This window comes from Castanea sativa, chromosome 2 (assembly GCF_040712315.1).
Source record: "Castanea sativa cultivar Marrone di Chiusa Pesio chromosome 2, ASM4071231v1".
Classification (NCBI taxonomy): Eukaryota; Viridiplantae; Streptophyta; class Magnoliopsida; order Fagales; family Fagaceae; genus Castanea; species Castanea sativa.
The window spans coordinates 5,671,532-5,695,630 of NC_134014.1; the positions used below are offsets into that span (position 1 = coordinate 5,671,532).

A 24,099-nucleotide genomic window follows, 5' to 3' on the forward strand; every position below is an offset into this window, starting at 1 on the left:
AAATCTTTTGTTTGCTTGATCGCTCCTCAACAGATTCTCGATTGATCTAGAATCAATTGCATGAAACTTGATCGATGCTCGACAGATGCTCGATCGATCGAGCGTCGCGAATTTCAAAATTTTCAGAATTTTTCTAAGACAGTTTTTCTACGTCTTCATGTACAAAACAATCAACATACGATCATAATGAACAGAAATTGATATCAAAACTGAATTTCATTGATGCTATAGCCTTAAAGTTTAGTTTAACATACTTAAACTAAAAATTAAACAACATCATAACATCAAAAATAGTTTGTATCAATCAATAATTTCAACGACCATGTATAAAACTATTTTCTAACAATATGAAACTATTGTCTATAATTCCAAAACTTAAAACATGTTAAACAGATACGAAATGAAGACCGCTCTGATACCATTTGATGGAAATATGCATGTACGCAGCGGAAAAATAAACGGATCTACTTCATTCATAAAAGTTAACATGTGCCATATTAGTTTCAGAATATGAGAACAATAGAGTATACCTTAGAGCGATGAATTTCAAAACCGAAGATCGGTAGCGCTTGGGAAGACTTTCAATCTTCACTCCAATTCTACTAACGTCCAAGATGTATGGTCTCTCAATCAGTTTCAAAGGGAGAATATCAAGGAGTGTCTAACACTTCTTACACCACTTCACAATGATGTTCTTATAAAAATCTCTACAGAAAATTCTGTATATTTTTCCCTTTGTGTCTAACCGATTATTCTAATTGGGCTGGCCTTTTGGGCCTATCCAATTGGGCTTAAGTGTGTGGCTTGGAGTGGGACCAAAAGGGACTAATAAGACACTAGCTCCAATGAGCCTTGGGCTTTTCTGTCAACTCTTGACAAGTTCAAAATTACCATTAACTATATTTAATACCACTATATAAATATGGTTACACTCTAGGCCTTATCAATAAATTATATCCCAAGACTTTATTGTACATGCAATTCTTTCATAAAATATTCGTAGTAACACAAAATCATGAATGTAGACTGCCACTTTGTAAATTACTACATCTTATCCTTGAGTACCCAATTTAATCCTTTAAGTTATTCATCATATATTTATGAAATCTAATTTTATAAATATATACTCTAGTAACTATTTACTAAAGTAGTTAGGCCTAACATTCTGTATAACAAACCCATTAAACTTATCTTAAGGGAATACTTTGTATCTCCGTTAAGAGACTATGAATTCCATCTTGAGAATATATGTTCCATCAACACTAAATGTGGTTGCCCAACATACTGAGGTTTTGACCGTAACTCTAGATTTCACTTCTGATATATCAAAGTAACCTACACCTCATGATTAAGTCCATTATTCTCTCAGGATTAAGAGTTCATGCAAATTAAGTCATGAGTTTATTATTCATTTGACAGTCGTTAGAAGAATAATAAATCTCACACCGGTTCAGTTCAATATGTTTTAACTCTTAAAATATATCAACATACCAACGAGAAATCTACATTTCCATGATCAAGACAAATCATCTTAGTTGATATGTTATAGTCTTCGCATATGAAATGTCCAATTTCATCACCGACTACGAACTACATTTTAAGTTTACAAGGAACTTGTGATTTACATCTTCTGTGACTAAATCACATAAATCACATACAATGCATCTCATGGACTATATGATAATGTCCCAATATTCATGTTACCATTATTTTTAGATAATAACAAAACAATTTTATTAAACACAACATTAAGTCATACATAATAAAATACATAACATCATACAATAGGATTTAAGAGCACTAATCCTAACATGGCTTTCACTTTCTTTGAATTGCGTTCTATTCCTTTTTGTGACACCATAAAGCTGAGAAACTTTCTCGAGGAGACTCCAAATGCACACTTTGCTGGATTCAACTTCATCTGGTATTGTCTTAATGTTTCAAAGGTTTCTTCAAGGTCGTCTAAATGGCTTTCTACCTCTCTACTTTTGACGAGCATATCGTCCACGTATACCTCCATGTTTCTCCTGATTTACTCGCTAAACATTTGGTTCACTAACCTTTGGTAAGTGACTCCTGCATTCTTTAATTTGAATGGCATGACCCTGTAACAGTAGAGTCCTTGACTGGTGAATTCAACTTCATCTGGTATCGTTTTAATGTTTCAAAGGTTTCTTCAAGGTCGTCCAAATGGCTTTCTACCTCTCTGCTTTTGACAAGCATATCGTCCATGTATACCTCCATGTTTCTCCTGATTTGCTCGTTGAACATCTAGTTCACTAACCTTTGGTAAGTGGCTCCTCCATTCTTTAATTCGAATGGCATGACCCTATAACAATAGAGTCCTTGACTGATGATAAAGGTCGTCTTCTCTTGATCTTCTTCTAACATCTAGATCTGGTTGTATCCTAAGAACGTGTCCATAAATGTTAGGAGCTTGTGTCCCACCGTGGAATCAATGAGCTGGTCAATTTGTAGTAAGGGGAATCTGTCCTTTGGGTAAGCTTGGTTCAGGTCTATGAAATCCACACACATCCTCCATTTCCCATTTTCTTTCTTCACCATGACGACGTTAGTTAGCCACTCCGAGTAGTACACTTCACGGATGAACTTGGCGGCTAGGAGCTTGTTGACTTCGTCCTTGATGGCCTTGTTCCTTTCGGGCATAAAGACTTTTCTTCTTTATTGGACGAGATTTTTCCCTAGATCCACATTTAGTTGATGTTGAATGGAATTTTCTAAAATGTCGGGCATGTCCTCATGGCTTCACGTGAATACGTCCAAGTTTCTCTTCAGGAACTCCACTATACCTTTTTTCATATCCAGAACAAAATTTGCTCCAACGTTCATTACCTTCGCTGGCTCTCCTTCTACCAGCTCCACTGTCTCTAGCATTTCCATCGTCTCGGGGCTTTTTTCTTCGATTATCCACGTGTTGTTTTCTTTCGAGGCCAATACTGCTTAATAACACTCACGAGCTAGAACCTGGTCCCCCTTGATCACTCCCACTCCATTTTATGTAGGAAATTTTACCTTTAAACAGTGTGTCGAGGTCGTAGCTTTCCAACAGTTAAGTATGGGTCATCCAATGATGACATTGTAAGACGAAGGACAATCTACCACTAGGAAATTGAGTTTCCTCGTTATTTTCTGGGGGTACACGCCTGCTGTTACTGTCAGGGTCACTATTCCTTTTGGGTGAACCTTATCCCCATTGAAATGAGGGGGGATTCAAATGGACGAAGCCTCCTCGGGTCTACTATCAACTGCTGGAAGGCGGAGAGGTAAATGATGTTGGCAGAGCTCCCATTGTCTACTAAAATTCTTCTAGTGTTGAACCCTTCTATCATTAGCATGATGACCAGGGGATCGTCATGTGGCTGCTTCACACCTCTGGCGTCTTCCTCCAAGAAGATCATGTCTGTTGCTTTTCTCTTCCGGTGTTTCATTGGTGGTCTAATATGAACATTGTTGACTTGTCTTTGTTGCGACTTCTTGAGGGATTTGAAAGACCCCCCGTCGTTGGACCATCGTTGATCATCCTTATCTCTCCTATGCACTCTTTGGTCGCTTTCGTGGTTTATCATCGTCCTTAGGCTTTTTTTCTGATCTGGTTCGGTCTTCCTACTTTGGTCGCCAATATGTGTTTTTCTTGACGAACTTCTACAATTTCCCTTTCTAGATCAGCTCTTCTATTTGCTCCTTGAGGTCTTAGCACTCGTCAGTGTAATGTTCGTGGTCTCGGTGGAAGCGGCAATACTTTTTTTTATTTAGAGCATTAGGTGAGTTGCTCAATGGTTTCGACCATCTCAGCTGATGGTCGTCCTTAATCTGTATTAAGATCTAGTCAATCGGCATTACTAAGGGTGTGAAGTTTACCATTTTTCAAGCCTTGTCGTCCTTCCGCTTGCTCCTATCGTTGTTGGGCGGGTGGTCTCTCCTTTCCCTTTTCTACCCTTTTTGGTCGTCTTGAGAGCCCGTCTTGGATGTTCGAGGTCCACTTACTTCTATTGCTGCCAAAGCGTCCTTTGCATTCTTCTGAGCCTTTATGAGCAAATCCATCTTTGATGTTGGGGGACTCTTCGCGAGTGCCACTACGAACTCTTTGGATCTCAATCCTGCCTTGAACGTGGTTAACTACACCTAATCCTCTGCTTCATCTACCACCAGTACTTTCCTATTAAATCACTTCACGTAGGATCTTAGGGACTCTCCTTCTCCCTTTCTGATCATCAGTAAGTGATCTACTAGTCTTTTATAACGCTGCCTTCCTACAAAATGATGCACAAACAAGCTACTAAGTTGATCAAAATCATCAATGGAAGATTGTGCCAACTTACTAAACCATACTCAGGCTGCCCCCTTGAGGGTGGTTGGGAAGGACCGATACACTATTTCATTCGAGGTTTGCTGTAGGCTCAAGGTCATCTTAAAGGTGGTGATGTGATCCAGTGGGTTTTTCAACTCATCATACGATTCCAGCTGTGGAAGCTAGAATTTTGGCGAGAGGGGGTAATCGAGGACTTTCTGTGTGAATAGGGAATCTGTCCTTCTCACCATCCCGTCCAAGTTCTTTGCCATTTTTCCTTTCATTGCATTCTTGAGCTCGTCCATCTCTTTACTCATGCTCCTCAGGAGGTTGTTGCTTGCCTCATCAGACTGCTCCGTCCTCTTCGATCCATCTTCCCCTTGGCTTCCTTTTGGGTCTTGCACTTCATCTTTGTCCCTATTGTTTTTGATTCTTCTTGGTGAGCAGTTTTCTTCCTGTTGAAATCACTACCTCATTTCCTGGTTTTGTTTTGTTAATTCTTCTACACTGGCCATGAGAGGTTAGACTTGCAACACCAGGGCAGCTGACTCTGGTTGTGCACTGGACTCCATCTGGATGACAATAAGGGTAGAGCAACGATTCTGTCCTTAGGATTTGGAGAAAGAAATCTTGTTGATCTAACAGATGGCGCCAAACTGATGATGTCAAAATCATTAGTAGTTGAAGTCGTCTAGATAGCTTTGAGGTAACCTGTAAGATCACAAGGGGAGGTAACAAATGGGTCCCTAGTGTGGTGCCTGTCTATGAACCTTTGATGATAAACTTAGAATGGGAGAGAGAGAATTAGGAAATTTTAGCTGGTGAGAGTATATCTGTGATCATAATCTTTACCTTTGGTGGTGTGTGTTATATGTAGGCCTTTATTTTCCTAGCCACTGGAACCACCATTAATGGTGGTTTAATTTCTCTCGCTTGGCAACACCCCTCCATGGTACTTAATGTGGGGTTAAGGAGGAATCTAATACTTAATGCATAGATATGGAGACCTCTGAGCTGTTACCCTCTTCACTTCATTTAACTGTAATGGCTCAGTCAATAAAGGCTTCATTCATGGTTTGATTCCTCATCCATCGCTAAATCTGGTCGAACAATATCTTCGGGCTTATCACTACAGTTTTACACAAGGGGATATATATATTAGGTATGACAATACCAAGTTTGCCATAATACATGCAAATTGGAAAGAAGAGATGGAAACTTGGAAAGGGAAAGAGAATACTCCTATAATGCTATGGATGGCTAAAAAGCCTTATAATTCAACTAGTTGACAACTCATAATATTTCCAATGGATGCATCCAATGCTCAAATTCTCTCTTCCCCATTGTAATTATTGTATTATATATATATAAATAAAATGCTATGGGCAAGTCTGAGCTACAAAGATAAGTTTTTATGAAAACTTAGGCTAATGATTAATGACCAAAATGTGGTTCCATGCCTACCCCTCCCCCATGTTTGTAACATGATAAATATATATATATATATATATATATATATATTTATACAAGATAGAATTCTACTATAACCTAATCTAAGTGTATATGTGTGTGAAGCTCTCTCTTGGAGACTTGAACCCTGGCCCTTGCCCCCACACCTCACAAGCACTTATACTTGTGGAGTGACCATCACACCAAGGGGATGCGGTGGTGTAACATGATAAAATTTAGTTACACTACCTTATATGTGGTACATTAAAAATTCAAATTAAATTCAAACATATATGATTGCATTGGCTAATCAAATATAAAAAATATTATGTTTTTCATGGAAGTTAAATTCAATAAAGTTATGTATTTGAATTTAATCAAGAAACCTAATGACTTCATGGGAACAAATTTATAACTAACCTCTGTGTGTGTGAGTGCACGCGCGCGTGCATACGCGCGCCCCTGCACAACATAGATACACATATATAGACAATAAAATGCGGCAATATCTTATGTTAGAAATTCATAAAAGAAATAGATATTTTGTTTGTTTGTTATGTTTTTTTTTTCTTTATATATATATATATAAAATTGTATTGTACGTTTTTTTTCATGGTCAAAATTTTAATTGTAATTCTCATGTTATTTTTAGTACTTAGACAAACCTGAAGTAAAACATATGTCAATTTTTATAATAGTCTTAACTACACATCTTGTACATATAAAACTTTAGGGTTAACTTAAGACAACATCAAATATCAAATTATGGATCTTATTTTATCATTATATTTTAATTTTATTACTTACAAACTCATTTTATTAAAAACAATAACTTATTACATAACTAATTTGAACTCTTAATACTTTTGAAATGGGAAAAAAAAAAATTCTCTTCAATTAAAACTTTTGCTTATTTACTTTTCTTTTTCTTTTTTCCTATATTTGTTTTCCATTTTTAACTTTTGAAACCTTAGAAATATTGATAAAACATGAAGAAAAAATTTATTTATTTTTCATTGAAAATTGACATATAAAATAAATATATGAAAAAATACATAAGGAAATGTAATTTTTATTTACTTTAAAGTATAAATAAGGAGTGTTAATTTTTTTGGCGGGTAAGGGGGCAAATGCTTCCCCTGTCCCCCTCCCCTTCAGCTTCACCCTTCACTGCACTGAAAATAAGTTATATCCTTAATTTGTAGTCAGCCATTTTAAATAATTCGATAATTCTTAGTCGGCAAAAAATTTATAACCATTGAAATGATAAATCATGATTGACGTGTAATTTTACATGAAAGTAATATATATTAAAGTCCAAGCCCAAATTCACTCTTTGACCTGACCCCAACTTTTTAAATAATTCGAAGATTCTTAGTTGGAAATTTTTTTTTATACCTATTGAAATGATAAATCGTGATTGATGTGATCCTATGTGAAAGTAATATATATTAAAGTCCAAGCCCGAATTCACTCTTGGACCTAATCCCTACTTTTTAAATTATTCGATAATTCTTAGTCGGCAAAAATTTTATAACTATTAAAATGATAAATCGTGATTAACGTGTGATCCTATGTGAAAGTAATATATATTAAAGTCCAAGACTGATTTACTCTTTGACCTAGCCCCAACTTGGCACCCTAGACCATTGAGCAAGACAGGCTTCACGTAATTTTCATGTTAACAAAATTCAAACCGCAGAAGAAAACGATCTTAAAGTGGCAACCCATGGCAATGTGGGTCTTCACATTGTCATTAATTGCACATCGTAAAGAAGAAGAGCGTATCGCAGTGGCTGCCTCTTTCTTTTATGTATGTATATATAACTATTCGTTTAAAATTGGCTTTTCTTTTCTATCTTCTGCATGTGCTGTGTTGCTTAATTTTCTGTGGGTTTTGATTTGTTTGTAATAATGGTATATTAAAAAAAATAAAAAGTGTCATGTGTTCAGTCAAAAAAGACGACTCTAGAAGTTGTAATTTTCTTCTCACATAATAATAGACAATTATCATAAAGGTTTTTTTTTGCCCCCTTTAAATGGAGATTTATTATCTAATAAAGACTAAAGAGGAGAAGCATTACTATGCACAATAATTACTTTGACTTTGAGTTAGGCATGTCGTACGTGATTGCACTTAACGAAATCAAAATGTGCCTTTGGTAAAATTTGGAAAATCAAAAGGTCACATATGTCTTTAAGCTATCCTTAGGCTAAAATTTGGACCAAGAAATTGTGGGGTTGGAGATGAGAAAAGAAAGGAGGCTTCCTCTTTGGGTTTGGGTAGTAAAAATGGAAGAAGAATAAGAAGAGTTTGGGTTGGAAAAAATTCCCTCCCTTAGTCCGCTACTCAAAAGAAAATGAAATTGGGCTTCTTTCCTCTTCATAAACACTAAAAAGCCCGAAAATTAATTCTAAAAGATCCAAAAAGCTTTTTCAAGCCCAAAAGAGGAGAAAACAAGTCCAAAATAAAATGCGGAGAAAGAGTAGGCTTAAAAATGGTGCAAAAATGCACTCCCGTGAGTTTCTCCAGGGAAACTCACGGAAGTAAAAGTCCCCAAACTCAATTCATCCCAACAATGGTGCAAAATTGCACCACAAATTCAAGTTTTTTGGAATTACACCTTTTGAGGTTAGAATTGCATAAGTTCAATACACCCAAAAATGTTCGAAATTAATACAGAAAAATTTCTTGGAATTAAACCTTTTGAGGCTAGACTTTCAATATAGAATTCACATCCAACAAAAGTTGAAAACTCACCACAGATTTTTTTTCCCTACAATTACATCCAACTAGGTTAAAATCCATTCTCACAAACCAAGAATACCAACTCAATCCAAAATCTCCCTTGAATGGCTATGAAATTTAAAAATTATTGGCTCCTCTTGAACTTCAATCCCCTTGAACAACTAAGAAGTTCTAAAATCATCAATCGAGATTAAACTTCTCTCTTTGAATGGCTTCCAAAAATCATCAGCCAAGCTTGAGCTTCCCCTTGAATGGCTAAGAAGTTCCAAATCTAGAATCATTAAATAAACTTGAACTTCCCCTTGAACATTAAAAAAGTTTCCAAATCGTCGATTGACCCTTGAATGGTGTTCACTTATTTGTGTAAGTTCCACTAATGATGAGGAGCATCTACTGATCTATAGCCACACAATTTTGCAACCATGAAAATTCTTGTTTTTAAAAGAAGAATTAGGCTCAAGGGTAATATGGTTATTTCACATAAATTAAAAAAATTCCATAATTAATCTTGGGTTGAATTCTACATTATAATGGAACATCATGGAAGTTAAGGATTAATGATATTTTTATGAGCTAAGATCAAAGTATTGATTAAAATTGTGGGATTAGGGCTGGTTAATTAATTTTGATAAATATGCATGCATGGGATTAGGGCTAGTTAATTTTGATTAGTCCTTAGAAAGAATCAACCAAACCCTTAATTCTATTGGTTTAAATGGAAGGGAAAAGTAGAGATACCATCCTTGTGGATGTGGTGTACCTTTAAAAGTTAAAACATGAAGTTATCGTGTGTTTTATTTATTTTGTTTTATATTTATTAATCCTGATGAGATTTTAAACCTAGAAGCTTTACCAATCCCACTCTATTTGTAGCACTTAGAGCTGAGTCTCAATGCCAATAACCTTCGTAGATATCATGATGAGAATAGTTTCAACTTATTTCTTTCCTTGTTAATGGTTTGGGCTCTCTGGTTCAGGTTGACCACCCATTTTATAGGTATAAATGTTAGTAGTAGGTTAAAAGACAGACCTTTTTTTTTTTTTTGAGGAACAGTTAAAAGATAGACTTCGACTGTGCAACCTACCATTTTTGGATGAGAACGGATATATACAAAAAAAAAAAAAAAAAAAATCAGAGTATATAAAATTTGTTAAATATGGTCCTTCATTCTTTGACTTGGTTATTATTTACAAGAGCCAGGCAAGTTGGAATAGTCCTAGCCACCCGAACAAAAACTTATTCCTACTTTACTGGCTATGCTTCACTGATCTTTTAAATTATAATGCTTTATTTTGGGTCTTGTTTGTGATCTGATAGGCCTAATGTGCCATCTGTTGATGGCCAAATCCTTGTTCAAGTCTGGATATCCTTTAGTAAAACTTCATTAGTCAATGAGTGATCCAAATTCAATCGTTGTCAAGGTGAGACAAATTAAATATAGTTAGAGCCTACTGGAGGATCACTTAAATTAATAATCATAAGTAGACATATTAAAATTAGATGGTACAACCACGTCATTTGGGATCACATATTGCAGGGCTCAATGTGATGGCTGTCACATATATATTACAAGTTGCAACAATTTTAAGCACTTATTACAAGAGAGAACAAACTCAAAAGTTTAGAAAATGAGTTGAAGGGCACGTCATTTTTCGTAATTACTAACATATCTATTGTGATTTGCACTTAGTACCCATTTGGGTACAGCTAAAACGCACTGCGTCTGCGTTTCAGCGTTTTTTTTTTTTTTGACTAGCGCCTCCTGCATTGTTCATAGGACATGAACAGTGCATTAAGGCAAATGAATAGTGTTTTATGAGTGTGAACAGTAACTGTAAATTATTTTTTTATTGTTTTTAGTTTTCAGCAAAATAAGCAGTATCCAAATGTATCCTTACTATAAGTGGTGTAAGGAATAGATTGTAATGAAAGTTGTTCAAGATACTTTAATACCATGTAAAAGATGCTGTGATAGCATGTTTAACAAATTGGGGGAGATATTGAAAATATTGTTGATGCAGAAGTGTTAAGAGTAATACAAGAACAAAACAAGAGTTGTGTAGTTTGATCTATCGACTTATATTTACAAAAAAAAATTTAAAGCATCAAAGCATCTTTAATATGGTATTAGAACATAAGTTTTATATGATATCAGAGCATCTTTAATTTAGCATTAAAGTAACTTTAACAAAAGCAACTGCTCCAATTTATCAACACAAATCACATCAACAATTATGGGAAAAAATGTGAAAAAATTTATATTTCTAATGTTAACTCAACTTTGAAATTATAACACCAATGTATAACATCATAAAACTTGGTTTGGGTAGAATACTCCTTTTTGGATGGAACTGTCAAACATTTTGAGCATAATTTCTTTGTCCTACTTACTAGTTACTAGAAATGCTACTCAGGGTTGCAAAATTTGCCACGAAACCACTTTCCTCCATTATTTGATTTGTTAAGGAAGCCTTTTGTGGGTCAATGGCTGGTAAAATTATTAATCAGATGAAAACCAGAATGATTTTAGAATTTTCAATGTTTCGCAATGATGAAACAAACGCAGTCCAAATTAAAGCGTCTAGTACTATACATTAATCATTTAATTGTCAAATCACAGTGACCCCATGAATAAGACTTCACTAGTGACTATGGCGTTGACAACCTAATTAGACTTATACTTGACATACTCTCCCAACACTAATACCATTTTCCTTTTTTTTTGAGTGCAAGTTTGTGACGACCTATACGTGTTGCTTTGGTAAAGCTTTGTATTATTTGATTTTTAAAAATTCTTTGACTTATTTTTTTTTATGAAATTTAATTTTTTTTAAGTCTAATAATAATTTAACCAATTATCAATAAATAAGCTTTCAACAAATAAATAAATAAATCAAAATGGCACTTAGCAAGAGTCTCCGGGAATCTGCATAAAAATGACGACAATTGCAAAAGGATCATTAACAATTTTAAAATTAGATTCCTTCAATTGGAATTTTTAGAAGAATGCAATGAATGGAAGTGGGGTAATTTGGAATATGGAAATTAGAAGGTGGGCTCAAGTGAAAAACAGACCTTTGATTAAATTAAAATGGAGGTGAGTATGCCTCTTAGAAATGCCGAGTACCATCATAATATTAATTAATATGGGTTTTTTGCACGGGGTCCTTTAAGATTATTTAATGTAGTTTATGGATTCTATTTTTTAAAAAGTAAGAAAAAATTGTGAACCCATTATTGACTTGCTCATGATTGCCTCTTGAGTCTTTTTGTGGAAGGAGTGTGATTCCTCAAAAGATGAAAACTATATCATAAAAACTATATCAAAACGTTATATCAAAATGACATATATGGCTTTTATGTGGATATGTGGGAAGCTAATCTTTTTGTGGTTAAATTTAGAGGCTCCCTCTCTCTCTCTCTCTCTCTCTCTCTCTCTCTCTCTCTCTCTCTCTCTCTCTCTCTGCGCACGTGTACACACTTGCAATTATGTGATGTGAGGGACACAATCAAATCATTCTTTTAATATAAGCACCTAAAGTAAATGCTAATCAAGAATTGCTTCACGCTCACATAGAAAGTTTATGGAATGATTGGTTTGTATCAAGTGAGTTTGAATATTCATTGAAATTGAAGAAATCAAAGGGAGGGGTTTTGGCTAAGAGAAAAAAATATGATTGTGGGCGTGCTTTTTATATCTCTTCTCATTATATTTAGTGCCACTTCCATTTGAAATTTGATTTATAGAAAGCAACTTTGTGCCCCCACGCACACTAAAGCTCATCATAGTGATGAGAAAAAAAAAATTGCTATATATGTGCAATCTCTTATGCTCTTGACTTCCATTTTTCATCGAGCTTGAAGCCATAGTTTTAATTTGACAATATTCTTTATTATTGAACAATCTTCAACATAAATTATGCTACAAGTTGGTACTTTAGATAATGTTAAATAATATAATTCCTAATGATTATTCAGTTGGTATCATGTCCACTTGATTTGAGTGCTAAAGTATTTTTTCGTGCAATGTAAAACTCATGATTTTACTACACTAAAAAAGATTTATGCGGATTCATGGTTTTACTTTCCTCCCCTTTTTGCTGGATGATTAAGCCCACACACATGTAACGTGACTAAATTTGCAATTTGTCTTGTCAGCCACTTTCTTCAGTTTTAGTATATTGACTAAATTCACAGGAAAATTTTGTTCCTGTGCTTAGCAATATATTGCTTTTTAGAGTGACATTAAGTTCTCAAGGAACTCCACCAAAAAAAAGTTGAAACAAAAATTCAAGGTGGTGCTCAATGAGAGAAGAAATGATTATGAGTTTATGACCACATGGTGAAAAGAGAAACACCATGTTGACCTAAGTCTTCTACGTAAAAATGGCAGTAAAATAGAGTAAGAGGGAAAAAGTCAAAGCACATTTTTAACTACCAAAAGATAATTTATTTTATACAAATTTTTTTGCATTATTTCAATACTAGCAAACAAAATATACTTAAGCTAATACAGTAGTAATACGTATAGTTGCCTAATAAAAATACAAATGTTTAGCCTATCAAATTTGTCGCACTTTATATATATATATATATATATATATATATATATATATATATATATATATATATATATATATATATATATATATATATATATATATATATATATATATCCAACCGTCCCCAGAATCTATCTCTGAGTTGGTTTTTCAACGATAAGTGTACCCCTTCTCTTTTTTTTTTCTTTTTTTTGGCTAACCATGATTGTTTATTAAAGAAAAGAACGAAGATAACATATACTTCTACTGATGTGACAAGTTCATCTTTTTAGAACAGATTAATGAATTGACTAAATATATCGAAAGTTTATACAAAGCAACTGTTATAATATCTTAAGGACAACGCTTATTAGTACATTGTGAGCTCCACAGCATAATAATGAGGACCCTAATTGACCTTGAAAAATGATTTGCAGAGCTACTCATTCTGATTATGTTCCACTCAAGTTTACAAACTGTACGTGCGCATGCTTAAACTATCAATGATAGTGCTCATTAAAGAAGAAAAAGGACCCCACATATATATCAAATGGGTACGGTTTATCTCAATGTTGACCTTTGTCGTGTTTTCTTCTCCGGTGAGAGTTTAGTACGTCTTGTGATGTCACAGGGCTTTGGAGTTTGTTGAGTTGAGCATTTGTGTATATCTTCAATTATGTGGCTCAATTAAATAGTTTGGTATTTGCCTGAAACTCTGAATGCTTGATTCTCAATGCGAGCACTAGAAGCATGCTTCTTTGTTTGGAAGGTTTTTAATTTGGCTTAAAAGCTTTAGAGAAATCTTGATTGAGTAGTTAATATAATATATGAATATTACTTAACCAAAAATTTTAGATTTATAAGTTTGGATCTAACTATGTTATATTAACCACTTATTTTTCTTATTATTATTCAACATGCGACTTTACTCACACGTGTATATTCAACAATAATAAGGGCTCATTTGGTTTAGTGATGTCTCAGTTTTCACAACTCAATTTTCAAAACCCATTACTCAAATCCAAAACTCATAACTCAGTTCTTAAATTTCACCTTCACTCAAAAATTGCAAAACACATGTTTAGACTCAATTCTTAGTTACAAGGCTCTACACCTTTTCCCCAAAATTGTGGACCCCACCATTGACACGCTACTGTTGCTACCTGTGTTTCATTAACAAAAAAAAGCTTAAACCTAGAAACTAGCATCATCTTCAGCTTGGTGAGCTTGTTGAAGCCATCTTTTTCACTTGGTGAACTTGTAATCTAAAGGATCTCAATGTCATCTTTAGCTTTCTTGGCCCTCTCTTCTCTGTTCCAAGCATTTACAGAGTCACAGAAACCAGAAACCCAGAAACATCGTGAGAAGTGAAGAAAGAAAGAAAGAAAGAAAGAAAAAGAAGGAAAAAAAAAGAAGAAAAAAAGAAGAAGAGAACCCAGATACCCAGTGAAAAGGAATGGAAAAAAAGAAAAAAAGAAGAAAAAAAATTGCAACCAAACCCAGAAACCCAATTTGAAAGGGAAAGAAAAGAAAAGATGAAGACTAGACCAGACCAGACCTAGCGTGAAAAAGAAGAAGGCGACCCGTGTGAATGGAAAAAGAAAAGAAGAAGAAGAAGAAGAAGAAGCTAGTGTGAAAGGAAAACTCACCGAACCCAGTGAAAAAAAAAGTCAAAAGTTGCAGCTGTTGCTCTGACTATGGGTCCCTCCGTGTGTGTTTAATTACGAAAATGCCATTGAAAATTGAGTTTTGAAAACTAAAAACACTTAAAATGTGTTTTCAATTTTCATAATTCATCACTCAAAAATTAGAGAATTGAGTGATGAAAACAAGAGTTGAAAACTAAGCCAAACAAAAAAATTCATATGGGTCCCACATGTTTTGATAACTCAGTTATGAGTTTTGAGTGATATGATCCAAAACTCCTCTAAACCAAATAGGCCATAAATATCTTTGTACTTTTAAAATCTTTCTCTTCTTGAAAATTCACACATATTGCGAGATCGAGTAAAACTCTCGCCCAAGCAATTGCTAGTTAGGCTATTTTTTGTAATATTAGAGTAGGAATTCCCATTTTCTCCATCCTTAGTCATGTTTTATCCACTTCAGTTGGAGGTGGTGTTTCTCCCTTTCTTATTGGTTGTTGATATTTTTAATAATAATATTATTCTTGTTATTTACTTTTTTTTTTAAGTTATTGATTCCCATATATATTCTTCCGTTAATACTAGGGGTGTCCACGAGTTAGTCTGGGTTGGGTGTGTGCCCAACCCAAATTGATCAGGTGGAGAAAATTGCAACCTGACGTCAACCAACAAGGTGTGGTGGATCAGATGGATCAAGCTCTCCAAGAGTGGCGATGATTGGTTAGCACGAGCAACAAACAACTAACAACTAACAATGAAGAGAGGTAGTAAAATTCTCAAAGTGGTGAAAATTTGGTGAAAATCTGATGAGATCTTGCTAGAGAGTTGCATGGCGGAGACCTCACTAGACTTGGCAAAGATCTCGCCAAATTTTGAGTTCCTCATTAGTCGGATTTGGTGGATCAGGTTTTGGAGAAGGGAACTGATGTGCCACTTGACCTACCGTCCACCGTCAACCGCCACAACCACCAAATCAGATTGGGTCAAGTTTGGTCCAGTCGGATTGATCATGTGAATTGAGTCCAGCGGATCCATGGACACCCCTAATTAACACCATTATATTATATGCCATCGATAATTGATCACCCTAGCCGTTGTGAAAATATTTGTGAAAAAAGTTATGTCTAGAAACCTTTTTTTTTAATGTCTAGAAACTTATTGAAGTTGTATTGGCCATAAAAGAACCAAAGTTTGAAGGAATTTTTTTTAAAGAGGGGGAATAAATTATAAATATGACTATGAAGAAGGTCAAAGTATGAAGAAAAAGGTCTAATTAAAGCTTAAAATAACTAGTTAACTACCAAAAATGATGATACTATATTGACAAATACCTTTTGTATAACTTTAGGACCGGTAGTATATCACTTTCGGCTGCCTTTATTTTTGTTACTTATGCTAAAATGCTCGCCGTCCTGTGCAGCAAAAAAGGACAATTATGAGGAAAGAGGGGGAGAGGAATAAAATAAAAAATAAATTAAAAAAAAAAAGCAAAAAAGAAGAAAAGAAAAGGCTCAAAGATTCTTGAAAGGTTTTTCAACGGAATTTATAGCAATCCTTGCTAATCAAAACCGAAAGTAAGCTCAATTATATTTCAAATTGAATTTCAATTAGAGTTTAATTTTGCGTTAAGTGTCTCATCTAAATTTTCAAATTTTTTGTGCCAAATAAGATAATTTAATGTAGAAAATGAGGAGTCTAATATAAATAAACTATCAAAAACCTAATCATATATCTAACTCTATATAAAATTAGAAGCAGAGAGAGTTCAAATGATTTTACTTTTATGAGCCATTTTATTATGTAAGTAAAAATAATTCTAATTTATAATTTATTTATGTAATACTATTAATATGTACGGTCCATTACTAAGTATTATATATGATGTGTGTGTGTGTGTGTTAATTGCAATTGTTTATAATTGTTATGCACAAAATTATGAACTAGTTAATCAGTTAATCCGCAAATCCCACTAAAACTCATTGTTGCTATACTATTTATCATCATATTTATTGGTTTTTTTTTTTTTCATGCCCTCATGATTTCTAGAGCTTCCCCTAGAACCCAACCTATCTTAATTAATTGCAATTAGTTTGAGGAGATAATTATAGAATATTGTGGGGCTAAAATAAATGTGCACACCCCCTCTTACATGAATTATGGGCTCCACTGTTTCTTTATAAATTTAATTAGTAAGATCTATTATTATGTATAAGAGAGGACAATATGCATTGGTGATAGTCCTAGATTATTTTATAATTACCTGGTTTAAGAAGGGCAAAAAAAAAAAACTTTACTACAATGTCAATCTTCTAGATTGTCTTCTTTTTTTTTTTCTTTTTTTTTTCTTTTTTTTTATTATTATTTTTTTTTCATTTCAACATTCTGATTCATATTTTATGATTGTTCAAAACTTTTTATCTCATGTTAAAGTTAGCCTTTTTCTCAGGGAATGAGGTGATCGTCAAAGTGATATATTTTTTATATACAAAATAAGGATTTTTTTATTATTTGAAATAGTATGTTGAAGAGCTCGAAATGACTGACGACCTTAAGACATAATAGGCAAGGAAAATTCTACCTAAAAAAAAAGAAGAAAAGAAGAAGAGGCAAGTGAAATTCAAATTTTAATTTTAAATTAAAAGAGGCAAGGTAAAAAAAAAATTACTATGCATTTTTTTTAGAGTAATATTAGAGTTACAAATTATTTTACAAAAATTAAAAAAAAAAAAAAGGTTAATATGACGTAATTTATGTTAATTTAAAAAAAAAAATTGAATTTCATTAGAAGGCCTTAAAGAAGAATCAAACCTAAAGAACATTATATCGACCATCCAGCTCTATCCCCCTTCCCCATTGTGGTCTGAGTCCTCTCCATTCATTGGAGACAAATCGTTTTTGTCCAGTTTATCCTTTTCGTCTTTACCATATCTTAGGTTTTGCTTAAATTCTCAAAAAGAAACCAAATTTATCACCACCACAGACCCAATCACCCAAACACCCCACCAATAACCCCACAATTGCAAATGGCCAAATGGCCCAAATGCACAAAAACAAGCACAAAGGTCTTTTTCCTGTTAGCAACTCATAGCTCTTCTTTATAGCAGAAAACCAATAAACTGGTTTCAACATAGAAACCACACTAACCAAGTGCCGTAGTGCAGTGATACAGACTACAGAGAGTATGAAAATGACAAAATAGAAAAAACAAGCAAAATGGTGTTTTGGGTGTCAATAGCTATGATTAATAAGACCAAGAAAGCAGGGAAGATTAAGTTGTATATAACCATTAGAAAAGAAAATGTTATGATTCTAGTGTTACACATGGTTTCGCACATGGATTAAGTGTAAGTTTAACCATGTGTTTGTAAGCTCTTAAACATCCTCCTCTTGCAAGCTGATTTTCAAGCGTGAGTTCTACCCATAAGTTTGTAATATTTGATATCAAAGTCAACCACCATTTCCAAGTAATTGGGTGTAGCTCATTGAGTATGGGATTAAATGAGTTGTGACTTTGTGGTTGGATCCCAGAGGGTGCAACTTAGAGGCCAGATTAAAATAATTGATAGATGAGTGGAGCCACCAAAAGAGAAAGACTACCATGCCCAACAGTGAGAGAAAGCAAAGAGGAAGATAAGGGAGAGAAATTGGAGGGAGATAGATGGTCATTAGAAGGTTTTCAAATTTATTTCTTTTTAAGATCTAAAGAAAAAAAATTTCTAATCTAATGTGTATTTCAATTTTTTAAAAAGTTGACGCGGATTATGCCTCATCAATTTTTTGTTAAATATGTGTAAAATATAGTTTATGACTTTAGTATTACTCTTTTTAAGGTAATGTAAAATAGACTAATTACTCAATTTGACAAGATTCCATTACTCAAAGTTCAATATAGCAAACAAATAGATTTTTGTTTACTCTATAAAATTCGAATATAGAAATGTTTCTTTATTTTCAATTGTTGTTTGTTTCACCAATGGCACAATGTGAACTCAAAATTCCTTCCACAATAACAATGAAGTGACTGGGCATGAGAAATTAGGCATTAACCTCAAAATATGGGACTTAAAAAATGAAATTGTATCCCATAAAAGGTTATTATTAGCTTGTCTTTGCCACTAAATTATTATTTAGGTATCAAACCGCCTAAAAGGAAATCCTTTTTTTTTTCCGCACTTTCCAAAAACAACTTTTCCAATTTCCACCCAAATTGTCCATGATGTTGGTTCTTTCATTTGTTTAAGGGATAAGTACTAACTTCTATAAGACCCAAATAAAGAAAAAGTTGTTCCTAAATAAACAAATAGAGGCTCTAGGGAATCCTATATGAACCACTACTTCCTACTTTCTGTTGACTAATTCTTGTTTAGCCAAATTTTCATGTACATGCTACTCCTTAATTATATGAATGGCGACCCCTAAGTCATAAACTTTCCATGAATATATATGTATAGGAATATAGGGTGGCCTTCCTAAGAACCATGATATTCAAGGTGGTCCAAAAATAAATTTATATATACATATGGTCCTGTATTAGTTATTTAAAATTGAAGCCCAAATTAACTCTTTGACCTAACCATAGCTAGGCTCCATAGGGCACTGAGTAATAGGGGCTTTATGAAATTGCCAAGTGACCAAGATCACACGGCAACACGTGGAAGAAGAGAATCTGATAACTCATAGCATTGTCATTCTCCTTAATTGCTCCTCATAGAGAAAAAGATCATGCTAATTTCACCTTTAATACGTTTAAGACTGTGATTAGTTGAGTCCAACAAAAATTATGTACCTACCAAGTGATAGTGAAAAGTATGAATTTTACTAGAAATTGAGAGGGTCTTTTCACGTAAAGATTTTTTTTTTTTTTTTAAATTTATGTACAAAGTATTATGTCAGTTACCACCGCGCATCTTTGGTGCAGTGATCACTCCATAAGTATAAGTATTTGTGGGGGGTGGGGAGTAAAGTCCGAGGTTCAAGTCTCTAAGAGGAAATTTCACACACATATACACCTAGATTAGGTTAAAATAAAAATTTTATTTTGTATAAAAAAAAAAAAAAAGTATCACATCAGTTAAAGTTTTAAATGCTGTGACATGGGATATACATTTAAATTACAGTAAAGAATCGTTTCCCCATTATATAAGGGATGCAAGCAAGCGTGTATATAAATATCAAGTCTAAGAAAGAATCCAGGCCCTGAGCCACATAGAAGACCAGTACAACCAGTTGTATACTTGTATTAGTGTTTTCCCATCAGTCATCACCAAAAATTCCAAGGCCTCTCGTGCTTGTGTCATCGAGCTGGAAATGCATCTTATGTCATAAATTCTGAAAATCCCACAAGTTCTCTATTACTTGTTCATACAATTGATCTTTAATCGTACAATTCTTTTTCCCAAGTGTAAATATTGAAGATAAATATTCTTATATACCTTTTGTTGGTCACGGCCAAAGATCTTTTCAGAAGCCTACAAAATACGACCCATTTCCCACACTGGTTTTTATTTGCTGCTTATCTTTCACAACCCTTTATTCCAACCTTTCCTTTTTGGCAAGCTCTCTCTCTCTGCCTTCCTTCCTCTCTCTTTTTCTTTGTGCTTTTTGTGTATACAAAGAGAAATTGTAAGCCAATTTTCTACTCAGTTCGCCGCGTTTTGATATATCAAAGGTAAGGATTGGTGGTCCTAGAAATCGTGTGGGGTATTTTGAATTTTGTATGGTTTGTATTAAATGCGTTTTTTTGTGTGGATAATTATAGACTGAATATAGACCTAGTTACTCTGAGTTCCCTTCATGTTCTGCATAAACTCTCTTTCTCTCTCTCTGTCTCTCATCAAATTTTTCATTTTTATTTTATGATAACAATTAATGTTATCTAGTATAATTAATTAATATATTCTTCTTTCGTTGGTCAACTTGACAGGTATGAATATGATTAATATGAGAATCTATATGTCTGCCTGTAAACAAGCACAGCCCCTAGTGAATTTCCCCGGTGGTCTACCTGGGGGTCTCAACATGGCACCTCTGTTTCGTCGAGATAAGGTTGTGATTGTAGTAGGAGCAACTGGTACTGGCAAGTCAAGGCTTGCCATTGACTTGGCAACTCGTTTCCATGCCGAGATTGTAAATTCTGATAAAATGCAAGTTTACAAAGGCCTTGACATAGTCACAAACAAAGTTACTGAGGAAGAGTGTCGTGGTGTACCCCACCATTTACTAGGCACAATTGACCCCCACTCCAATTTCACTACTGAAGATTTCTGCCACCAAGCTTTGTCAATTATGGAATCAATTACATCTCGTGATCGGCTTCCTATAATTGCCGGTGGATCCAATTCTTATATTGCTGCGTTAGTGAATCACCATGCCGAATTTCGAATGAAATACGATTGTTGCTTTTTGTGGGTAGATGTGTCGTTGCCTGTACTTCATTCATTTGTGTCCGAACGAGTGGATAGGATGGTCGAAGCCGGATTGGTGGAGGAGGTGAGGAGATTGTTTGACCCAGAAGCCGATTACTCTCGTGGAATACGACGTGCAATTGGGGTCCCTGAATTGGACCAATATCTACGCGTTGGAGTCAAAGCTGATGAAAGAACCCGTGCTCGGCTTCTCAAGATAGCCATTTCAAAAATCAAGGAGAACACTTGTCTCTTAGCTTGGCGTCAATTACAAAAGATTCAACGGCTTCAAAACCAATGTGAATGGGATATGCATCGGCTCGACGCCACTGGAGTGTTTCTAAATCGTGGCAAGGGAGCCGATGAGGCGTGGAATAAATTAGTGGCAGAACCTAGCAGCAATATAGTACGGAAATTCTTATACAAAGATTGTGTGCCCAATATTGTATCACACGAAGTTGCAGTTGCTGCTGCTACTGCTATGATTGGCGCACCTGTCCCTATGACGGCCGTGGCTACAGCATGTCGCTAGTAAGGAATGTTGTTGTGTGGGACCCACGAAATCTACCTGGCCTCCAGTGATGCCACGCTGCAAGCTGGTAACACACCCTCTTTCTCATTTTTATGTTTAATTTTTTGTTTGTGGCAAGAATTAAAAGTGGATAAGAAACTAAAGAAGGAAAATTACGGCTTGGGGGCTGAAAGAGAAGTTGCTGTCAGGTCGTTTATAAGTACTTAAACATTTGGGAATTGGCGGCCGTACAGTTGGGAGCATTTTAGAGATCCGTGCGGACTAGCTATACTTTATATATTAAAAAAAAGAAAAAAAAGAAAAAGAAAAAAGAGCTTCCGTACTATATTGTGCGCCTGCATCAATCATGATACAAAGTATACAAAGTAGGCTTTGGCTTGGGGTCCAATCTGTGAGTATATAGTCCAATAAACCCAGTTGGCCCCACTTGTTGTTGTACCTGAGCGGAGAGTGGCTTTTTTGGTCCTTTTATTGTGTGTGCCAACTTTTAACAATCTTGTAATTTTCTTACCCATTATTATTACTTCTATGATTGAGAATATATATAATCTCTAGAAGGTGTCCCTTCAGTGCTTCTTTGAGTTTTATTTTGCAAGCTTTGTTATTCACCATTATTAATCACCATCAAATTAAGAAGGAACAAGCTACCATTTCAATTTGGGGCCCTAGAAAAAATGAAATAAATAAATAAACACCCTTTGATTTGATGGAAATGAATATGCTTTGATTGACGGTTGATGTGGGAACCAACGGTTCTGATTGAACATTTTCTAGCTACCTGTTCATTCTTTGTTCGATTTTTTTTGGGTGCTAAGGTTGTGGGAATCTTAGAAATGGGACAAAAAGGAAAGGGCCGTTTTAATTGGTAGGGCCAATCTAGAGGGAACCCTATAGTCATTTTCATGCCCACATGATTCCAAGTTCAAGTTTCCAACTTATATAATATTGGGTTGCCTTTATACCCACTCACCACCCCACGTTTTAAAAAGGAGCCTGACCCACATTAGAGAGAAAAAAAAAAAAAAAAACTTTTTGTTTTTAAAGCTTACCTTAATAGGAGTAGCTCTTAAAAAGAATAGATATAAAATTAATTATCAAAACAACTTTTACAGAAGAGGCTTAGCCTTGGCTTTGCATCCCTTTGAGGAATGACAGAGGGATAGTGATTTTCTAAAAGCTTCTTTATAGGGTATCTGACACCTCACCATTTTTCACGGTGAGAGTAATGACACAACATGATGTACCTATCCACACAGATTTTTTTTTTTTCTCTTCTGTTTTTCTACTGAATAAAAAAAAAAAAAAAAGTCACAAGTCACGGCAATGAGTAATATTATGTATACTATCGGGTCTTACTAAGTTTATCATCATGAATATAACACATTTATTGAAATGCTATTATTCGAACCGTTCAACTTTTGTCAAGTATCCTGTGAAGTAATATTAGAACTATTAATACCAAGCTACACCTCATGCCCTATTTTCTAATATATGAAATGGAAATAGTATTTGGTACATGTTAGATTTATATTATATAATTTAAATCATGAAATTGACCTATATGGAAATGATTCTTTTCCATACACTAGATACTCACAAAAGTTTGGTTTGTACACATACATAAAAGACATGCGTGTACATATCTCAACATAAAGCAAGCACAGGAAGTGATTATGAAAATACAATTGGGGTTTTGATAGGATTATTATCGTGAGCACAATACATTTGTTGATATGCTTCTACTCGAACCGTTTGGCTTCTACTAAGTATGTGAAGCGATATGAGAACTACTAGCCACACCTCATACCTCAATTTTCTTATAGATGAAATGGAAATAGTATTTGGTAAAGGTCAGATTTATAATATATAATTTAAACCATGAGGACCTATTTAAATGGAAATGATTCTTTTGCATACAATAGATACAACATAGGTTTGATTTGTACACATACATAAAAAGGCTTGCATATACATATTTCAACGTAAAGCAAGCACAGGAAGTGATTGTGAAAATATTTGATAGTAGTCTTAACTTTAAACAAATACATGTTTAAGATTGGAGGATTGCCTGTTATTATAAAGTACCAGAACAATATATGGCTGTGATTTTCAAAAGAGGCCGAGTGTGAACATGTGTGAAAGTGAAAAAGGGAAAGCACGACAATGTATATATTTCACTTATTAGTGTGTACTTTTAGGGGATAAGTTACATAAATTAGTAAGCATTCATGGGCCCAATACAACATTGACCATCACTTTCCAATAATTTCTAGAAGAATTTCCTAAAATTATGTGAAGGACATGGAGTTTCATCTCAGTGTTTCTTTAGTTTTGCTGTCTTCATTTTTGCTTACCCATTTTTCTTTTATACAATTTAAGTAGAATAAAGAGATTCAAATTCTGAACGTTTCCATTGAAAAAAAAAAAAAAAAAAATTCTGAACGTTTCTATTAGAAAAATAAAATAAA

General features: G+C 34.3%; 1 protein-coding gene across 1 annotated transcript; it reads left to right on the top strand.

Moving 5' to 3' along the window:
- Positions 1 to 19,883: 19,883 nt before the first annotated feature.
- LOC142626114 (adenylate isopentenyltransferase 5, chloroplastic) lies at positions 19,884 to 21,942 on the top strand. The gene is made up of 2 exons (XM_075799901.1): positions 19,884 to 20,363; positions 20,619 to 21,942. The coding sequence occupies exon 2, from the start codon at positions 20,621 to 20,623 to the stop codon at positions 21,629 to 21,631; it is 1,011 nt and encodes a 336-aa protein (XP_075656016.1). The 5' UTR covers positions 19,884 to 20,363; positions 20,619 to 20,620; the 3' UTR covers positions 21,632 to 21,942.
- The last annotated feature ends 2,157 nt before the right edge of the window (positions 21,943 to 24,099 follow it).

Bases quoted from the DNA above. Each gene is read 5' to 3' on its own strand.
- LOC142626114 (XM_075799901.1), top strand. From the start codon at position 20,621: ATGAATATGATTAATATGAGAATCTATATGTCTGCCTGTAAACAAGCA.